General features: G+C 49.3%; 1 protein-coding gene across 6 annotated transcripts in view; it reads left to right on the top strand.

The window, feature by feature from the left end:
- The window catches only part of PEX5 (peroxisomal biogenesis factor 5), a 21,333-nt gene extending 13,332 nt beyond the window's left edge, over positions 1-8,001 (top strand). For all 6 annotated transcript variants that reach the window (XM_014585129.2, XM_027769207.1, XM_014585131.2 and 3 more), the window contains 6 exons: positions 4,489-4,632; positions 5,093-5,163; positions 5,525-5,737; positions 6,036-6,201; positions 6,531-6,688; positions 6,855-8,001. In XM_014585129.2, the coding sequence (XP_014440615.1) occupies positions 4,489-4,632; positions 5,093-5,163; positions 5,525-5,737; positions 6,036-6,201; positions 6,531-6,688; positions 6,855-7,056 (954 nt within the window). In that variant the 3' untranslated portion in view covers positions 7,057-8,001. The remainder of the gene's footprint in view (positions 1-4,488; positions 4,633-5,092; positions 5,164-5,524; positions 5,738-6,035; positions 6,202-6,530; positions 6,689-6,854) is intronic.
- Positions 8,002-8,334: the final 333 nt, after the last annotated feature.

The raw sequence follows: 8,334 nt of genomic DNA, 5'->3' as shown, positions 1-8,334 counted from the left end.
CCATTACACTAACTGCTGGTCCCAAAGTCCTTTTTTTGTTTTTTAAGGAGAGGTTTTTGCTGTAGGGTACGTGCGCTTGCCAGAAAGACAGAGACAGACAGACAGAAAGCGAGAAATCACCCCCCAGGGGGGATGGTCACGCCGCAATCCCTTCTCCTCCATTCTCCTCTCGGGATCTTGGGCACACACGCACACGCGCCCAGCGTGAGTTTAAGCCACTGGGTCTGGAACTTGAACCGCAGTTGACTACATGGGAATCCAGTGACATAGCCGTTAGGCCAACTGCTGGTCCCTGTTTTTAAGTTCTTGAACCCTGTTCAAAATCCTTGATATGTTGGGATATCACAAAATTAGGATTAGAAACACTTGGATTGGGGCTGGCAGGTGGTGTGGTGGTTGACGGTGCCGGACACCCACATGGCCGACTGTGGTTCAAGTCCTGGACCTGGCGGCTTGCTTTCTCACTTTCTCTCTCTCTCTCTCTGTCTGTCTGTCTCTGTGTTTGTCTCTCTCACTCTGGTCAAATTAAAATAAATAAATAAAGTTAAGTAAAAAGAATGCTTTAAAAATGTTCTAATCTTTAAAAAAAAAAGAAAAAAAGAAATACTTGGCTTAATGTTCTACAGAAAATGCTGTCACTCACTAATTACTAATATTAATGTTCACTAGTCGTAAATAGTTCACATTGCTTTAAGCTACTCTGTAATCGAATTGTATATCAATCATACTTTTAAAAAAAGTATGGGTTTATATAGTGGTTAAGGAGCTGGACTCTCACATGGCCCTCTGTGATTTGAGTCCCAGACCTGGCAGCTTGAAAATCATGCTGGGCACGTGTGCGTGCATGCCCAAGATCCAGAGAGGAGAATGGAGGAGAAGGGATTGTAGTGTGGTCATTTCTCCTGGGGGTGATTTCTCACTTTCCTTCTCGCTGTCTTTCTCTCTCTGGTGAGCTCTTGTGCTCCATGGTAAAAAAAACTTAAAAAGAGAAAGAAAGTGGATCCTTGATCATGAAATAAATTCATGGGTCTCTTTGTGCTTTTTTTTTTTCCCCCCAAATTGATAGTCCTTATGTTTTCAGAAGCAGCTTACACTTACAGCTGCAGCAAGTATTGCATGCTGTTCTTAGAAAAGAGAAGTTTCTGCGGTGGGACAACCTCTCTGCAGTGATCCTGTTACTGCAGTAGGATGCTGTGAGATTCCGGAATGGACCAGGCAGTGGGTTAGACATAATACTTGGCTTGGATTATACTTTTCACGATGCAACAGTGATTCTAAGCTTCCCGCTTTCTGTGGATTGTTGAGGGTTCCTCTAGAGTATTCTTTTTCCATTTATGCAAATATTCTAATTTTGAAAAAGTCCTCTTTGATCCATAATTGATGAGATCTTAAGGAAGATAAGCAGCATAGGCAAGAGGAAGCTTAAAGAACCCTGTGGTTGCAAGGATGTACCTCGAGCAGTGAGGATCGTATCTTTATGAAGAGCATTTTGAGGTTTTTGCTAAGACTTTGGTGAACATTCTATATGATGCCCTCAATAGCTCTGAGAGGCAGGGTTATTGTCATTAGGAAATTGCATTCTAGATGGCCAGTGATCTCTGTTCTTACATGGCAGCTTAAAGCATGGATTGATGATGGGACCAGCAGTTAGTATAATAGCTATGTTGCTGGACTCCCACGTAGTCGACCGTGGTTCGAGTCCCGGACCTGGTGGCTTAAATTCATGCAGGGCGCGTGTGCGTGCGTGCCCAAGATCTCGAGAGGACAATGGAGGAGAAGGGATTGCGGCGTGACCATCCCCCCTGGGGGGGGTGATTTCTCACTTTCTGTCTCTGTCTCTCTGGCGAGTGCACGCACCCTATAGCAAAAACTTCTCCGAGGGGGGAAGAAAGCATGGATTGATGATAGGCAACAGTTAAGGTTGAATGCAGAAGGATTTATTTTATTGTACTCTAGTAGTTCAGGGTAGGGTTCACCAAAGTTTGACCTGTGCTATAAGTTCACCTTCCATCTTTTTTTTTTTTTTAATTTAATTTACATTTTTACCATATATATGTCTCTCATTGGAGAGAGACAGAGATGGAGGTGGGGGTAGCCCTTCTCCATTTTCCTCTCAGGATTTTGGGCACACAACACACACACACACACACACACACACACACGTACCCAGTCTGGGACCCAAACTGTACAGCTGGCCATGTGAGCAGTCACCTTAACCACCATGCCATCTGGCTAGCCCATGCCACCAATTTTTTTTTTAGTTACTTTTATTTAGCTTTATTTATTCATATATATATTTATATTTAATTTTATCAGAGGGGGACAGAGTGAGAGACAGAGGGAAAGTGAAAAAGCAAACCACCAGATCCAGGATTCGAACCATGGCCTGCCATGTGGGAATCCAGCGCCCTAAACCATCATGCCACCTGCCAGCCCCACCACCAATTTTTATATGACCACTAATTGAGAAAGTAGTTTTATATCTTGCGACATGTGAAAATTTTACAAAATTCAAATTTTAGTGTCCATAAATATGTTTTTTAAAATTATTTATTTTTTTAATTTACTCATTTGTTTATTTTAATTTGACCAGAGAGAGAAAGAGAGAAAGCAAGAAAGCAAGCCACCAGGTCCAGGATTCAAACTGTGGTTGGCCACATAGGAATGTCCAGTACTTTAGCCACCATGCCAACTGCTGGCCCCCATAAATAAGTTTAATTTGAATGTAGCCATGCTTCTTTGTTTGCATATGGCAGAGCTGAGTAGTTGCAATAGACCTGCAAAGACTGAAATATTTATTAATTGGCCTTTTACTGAAAAAGTTTGGTGATTCCCAGGCTAGGGTTATTTTCTTCTTCAGAGTTCTTATATTGCACAGAGATGCCCCAAGAACATGCCTAATTTCAGCATGAATATACTTTTTATACATTTACCTTAAATGCATCTTCTGTAATGTATCTTGTTTTTGAAACCTCCATTATAATTATTTAATTTTCATTCGTGCCAAATAATTTGCACATGCTGACTAGCAGTGGTTTAGAACTTTGTTGGTAATTGGGGCTGGCAAGTGGCATGGTGGTTAAAGGCGCTGGACTCCCACGTGGCTGACCACGGTTCAAGTCTCAGACCTGGTGGCTTGCTGTCTCACTTCCTCTCTCTCTGTCTCTCTGATCAAACTGGAAAATAATAACGATAATAATAATAAATAAAGTTAAAATAATTCTAAAAAAAGAAAAAGAACTTTGCTGGTAATTTGTGTGCTCCTGCTTTCTCACCAGTTTCACAGCAGCCATGAAGGCAGCCTTATGTCTTTATTGTGAACAAGTTCATCCTAATTTTTCCTTAACCGTGTTGAGAAAGGCCATGCCCGGTATTTCACGTCTGTTTTCGTCCTGGTGTGCTGTTTTGCGACGGTAGCTGTTTACTCCCCAGAGACATTCATTTGCTCGTCCTGAGCTGACAGGCTCACTGGTGACTCCCGCCTAGCTTTACTGCTGCTCTGCTGACGAAGTTTCCAGAGAGCAGCATCACACTTCTCCCCAGGGAGGACTTCTCAGCCTCCTTCAGAAGTGTGCCCTGCCGTCCAGGTTTTGGGATTCGGTTTCGCTTACATCAGGTACAGAGGAACATAAACAATGATTGTGAATGAAGTTGGGGAGTGGCTTGAAAGCGTCCGAGTTGCAGGCCGGTGCTGTCCTGTCCGTGCACGTGGTGTTGCTGTGCGTTAGCTCACAGCTGCCTTTGAGTGGCAGGGCTTCACACTCCAAATTGCATTTTGTTTACCATCATCACTTTATTGAAGGCCAATGAGAAATGCACTTGGAAGGCTGAGGTGAGTTGATCGGCTTTCTATCAGCAGGTCCTGCTAGGAAGTGTGTTCTGTCTGGTGCTGAAGGTGAGAGTGTAGATGTGCAGGGTGATGAAGAGTTCCTAAATTAAGCTATTCTCAGCACAGAACGTTTGTAGCACGGCCTGCTTTTCAGTTTTTTTTTTTTTTCTTTTTTTTGGGGAGAGATTCTTTTTCGCTATAGGGCGCGTGTGCCTGCCAGCCAGACAGAGAGAGACATAGAGACAGAAGCGAGAAATCACCCCCCAGGGGGGATGGCCATGTCACAATCCCTTCTCCTCCATTCTCCTCTCGGGATCTTGGGCACGCATGCACATGCGCCCGGCGTGAGTTTTAAGCCACCAGGTCCAGGACGCGAACCGCGGTCGACTACGTGGGAGTCCAGCAGTTAGCCATTACGCTAACTGCTGGTTCCCTGCTTTTCAGTTATTGTGAGCAGGAGATGGCGGCATGAGGCTGGTACTGGCTGCTGTTTTCATAGTCATAGATGTTTGTAACACGGAGAGTTTGCCAGCATGTAATTGCGATTCCGGTTTGGAGGCCTTCAGCTCTTTCACCTCCATCTGTGTCGCCCTCCTCCCGTACCTGCCGCTCTGACCAAGATGCTCCCTCTTAAATGGCTCTCAATGTGTTCCTTGTAGGGTTACCAGTTTGAGGAGGAGAATCCCCTCCGAGATCACCCTCAGCCTTTTGAAGAAGGACTGCGGCGACTTCAGGAAGGGGACCTGCCCAATGCTGTGCTGCTTTTTGAGGCGGCTGTGCAGCAGGACCCTAAGCACATGGAAGTGAGTGACTCGGTTCTGGTGTCCGACTGAGGTCTGTGTCCTCCAGTTTCTGTGTCCTCCAGCTTTTTTTTTTTGGAGAGGTTTTCACTATAGGGCGTGTGCACTCGCTGGAAAGACAGAGAGAGACAGAGAGACAGTAAGAAATCACCCCCCAGGGGGGATGGCAACACTGCAGTCCATTCTCCTCTCGGGATCCTGGGCACGCACACACACGCACCCGGCGTGAGTTTAAGCCACCGGGTCCAGGACTCGAACCGCAGTCGGCTACATGGGAGTCTAGCGACATAGCCATTACGCTAACTGCTGGTCCCTGTGTCCTCCAGTTTTCAAGGAAGCCCAGAGAGTAGTGCAGATGGGCTGGAGCCTATGCGCTGCAGGTGGGGAAGGGGAGAGAGGCTGTGAGGGGAGCCATAGGAGGGAAGGTGGAGCAGGGTGACAGCTTCTGTCAACCTCCCTCTAGGCGTGGCAGTATCTGGGCACCACCCAGGCAGAGAACGAGCAAGAATTACTAGCCATCAGCGCCCTGCGGAGGTGAGTACTCTGAAAGGTGGGGCGAGGTGGGCCCGGGGCTCTTGTAGATAACCTGTAGGAAGGTAGGAGCCGGGCCCAGATCCTTGTCTTCTTTCTGGCCATTAACAAGAGTATTTCCTCATGATGAAACTAAGATCTCAAGTGAGTTGGGATGACTGGTTTAGTTCCTTCGTCATCTTTCATTTTATTTGTGGGACTTCAGTCCGTTTTCAGATCCGTAACTTTGTTAGGACATTTCTGTGTCATAGTCTGGGGCGGGGGGCAGGTGAGTCCAATATGACTGCGTCTTAAAGCGAGGCTTGGATTCCAAGGTACTCCTAGTTTCCAGCAGATACCAAGTCTGTTCCTCCCGTCCAAATAGGTGTCTGGAGCTGAAGCCAGATAACCGGACAGCCCTGATGGCACTGGCTGTGAGCTTCACGAATGAGTCGCTGCAGCGACAGGCCTGTGAGACGCTGCGAGACTGGCTGCGCTACACCCCGGCCTACGCCCATCTGGTGGCCTCTGGTGAAGAGGGCGCTGGTGGGGCAGGACTGGGCCATAGCAAGCGAATCCTGGGAACCCTGTTGTCTGAGTGAGTGAGGGGTTCTGGGGTGAGGAGTGGTAACCTGAGGGCCAGTAGGAGCGTGACCTCGGTTTGAGAAGTGTGAGTAGATTGAGATGGAAGGGGCCAAGAGTGGAAGGGAAACCCAGGATTAATCTGAAGGAGCAGTGTTGGCATGGAGTGGAAAACCAGATTTCTAAATTGGAACTTGGGGGTGGGGCATGGTTGACGAGTGATGAACCTTGGGAATATGTTTGACTAATTGGGGCGTTATTAGGGGGCTAGGGGTGTAGACATAGTCTACATGTGTTTTCCCCTCCTTGTCCAGCTCCCTGTTCCTGGAAGTGAAGGAGCTCTTCCTAGCAGCTGTGCGCCTGGACCCTACGTCCATTGACCCCGATGTACAGTGTGGCCTGGGCGTCCTTTTCAACCTGAGTGGGGAGTATGACAAGGCCGTGGACTGCTTCACAGCTGCCCTCAGTGTTCGCCCCAATGTGAGCCTCGGGAGGAGAGAGAGGACGTGACTGCACCTCAGTGGGGCTCGTTTGTGGGGGCTTTTGGTGCCCTAGGAATTTGGTTTCAGCGTAGCACTGACTGCCTTTGGAGGATTGGGAAGAGAGAGGTGGGAGTATGGGGTCACCTGGACATAAGGGAGTCTACCTGGGGTGAGAGAGGGGCTATGTTGTGGTCATCCAATGGGCTTTGAGAACAGAATGGGCGAGTAACAACGTGGTGGCCAGACAGGGCGTTGAAGAGGGAAGGAACGGGCAGAGTTAGATCTGAGCCTGATCCGGTTCCCAAACCTCGTCCATCCCGGTCACAGGACTACTTGCTGTGGAACAAGCTGGGGGCCACCCTGGCCAATGGAAACCAGAGCGAAGAAGCAGTGGCCGCTTACCGCAGGGCCCTGGAGCTGCAGCCCGGCTACATCCGGTCCCGCTATAACCTCGGCATCAGCTGCATCAACCTTGGGGCGCACCGGTGAGAGCCTGCTGAGACGTGCATGAGCTTCTCCCTGCCTCCGGCCCGCACTCTCGTCCTCCGGTGCTGTCTGTGTATCCCCAGCCCAGTTTTCTCTCTCCCCATGTCAGATGACCTGCTTCCTTCCATGGTGGTTCTCACCAGCTCATTCCTCCTCTTCCTACAGGGAGGCTGTGGAGCACTTTCTAGAGGCCCTGAACATGCAGAGGAAAAGCCGGGGCCCTCGGGGCGAAGGGGGTGCCATGTCGGAGAACATTTGGAGCACCCTGCGTTTGGCGTTATCCATGCTAGGCCAGAGCGATGCCTACGGGGCGGCTGATGCCCGGGACCTGCCCACCCTCCTCACCATGTTTGGCCTGCCCCAGTGACAGTGGGATGGGCTGCCCTGTGAGTGTCTGTCTGGAGGGGTCCCTGCTTTGGATGTGACTCCCTCTCCCCAAATGGGCCTGCCAAGGGGGTGGGCTGATGACCACAAGCGGTACGGCCTCTCGAGAGCTGCCTCGCTGTAGGGGTGGGTGGTTCACGTTCTAGTTCCTGCGTGATTGTAGGACAGCCGGCTGAGCCTGAGCCCCGTGGTGATTCCAGGGCCACCCATCAGCTACACATCTCTGCTCATTGTGCCCTTTCTTGGTGCTGCTTTTTGGGTCGGGCCCAACAGTGTAGGGTAACTTGTCCTCAGCTGCCATTTCTGATGGGGTCTGCCACGTCTGCACCTGTCTTCCCCCCACTTGTCCCGGGAACTGGTAGCAGTCCAGCTTCCCTGGCATTGTGTGTGGGTCCTTCTACCGTGCGTGGTATTGGGGTGGGTTGGCATTCAGAGATTGTATTCAGTCTGACTGTGTCCGGGATGGGGTGTTTGGAGTTGGCCTGTTTGAAATGTTGGATTGGCACAGCTGAGCTGAGTTCTGGTAGGCGTGCCCTTACTTTGCCATTCTCGGAGCTCCCCTGCCTGTGAGCTCGGGTACGCTGTGATGCGGTAATGCTCGCGCGTTATCATAGCGGTCCTGTGGAGCTCACAGGGTCAGTTGCTACAGAGAGTGTTTGGGTGTGAGGAAGGAGGAAGTTTCACTCTGATTCGAGCCTGGGACAGTAGGTGGGCTCTGCCCTGGGGCCTTGTGGGAGCATAGAGCGGTGGGAAGGGGGAGGTGGTGGTGAGGGCACCTCCTCTTAGATGCACCTGTGGGTAGAATGAGCAAAGCGGCCTAGAAAGTCAGAAATTGCCTTCTTGCCAAATTCCTAGCAAAGATGGGGATTGCTGTTACCACAAGCCTTGCTGTACGTCTTGAAATGTTTCTATGGGAGAGCGTTGAAAAGTCCCTCCCCTGTATTGCCTCCACAAGGTGAAGACTGAGGGAAGATGAGGGAGCAGCGTGGATTCCTCTTGGCTGTCCCCGCGCGGGGAGATACACTAAGCCCCAGAAACGACTGCCCAGCCTCTTGCCTTGTCTTCAGTAGCTAATGGTCAGAGGGTTTTTTTTTTTTTTTTTAACTACCTTGGTCCCAAGGTTCCACCTTGAAATTTATTTTTATTTGTATGAATATGTGTAAATGATTTAAAAATAAAACTGTAAAATATTTGTATGATGAATAAATGGAACCAACGTGGGTATGAATTCTGCTCCTGGCCGTGGTATTGGGGTGGGTTG

The sequence above is a fragment of the Tupaia chinensis genome, unplaced genomic scaffold (genome assembly GCF_000334495.1).
Source record: "Tupaia chinensis unplaced genomic scaffold, TupChi_1.0 Scaffold149011_1, whole genome shotgun sequence".
NCBI classification, from domain to species: domain Eukaryota; kingdom Metazoa; phylum Chordata; class Mammalia; order Scandentia; family Tupaiidae; genus Tupaia; species Tupaia belangeri.
The sequence above is the reverse complement of the archived record's forward strand: the minus strand, read 5'-3'. Positions and strand labels throughout refer to the sequence as shown.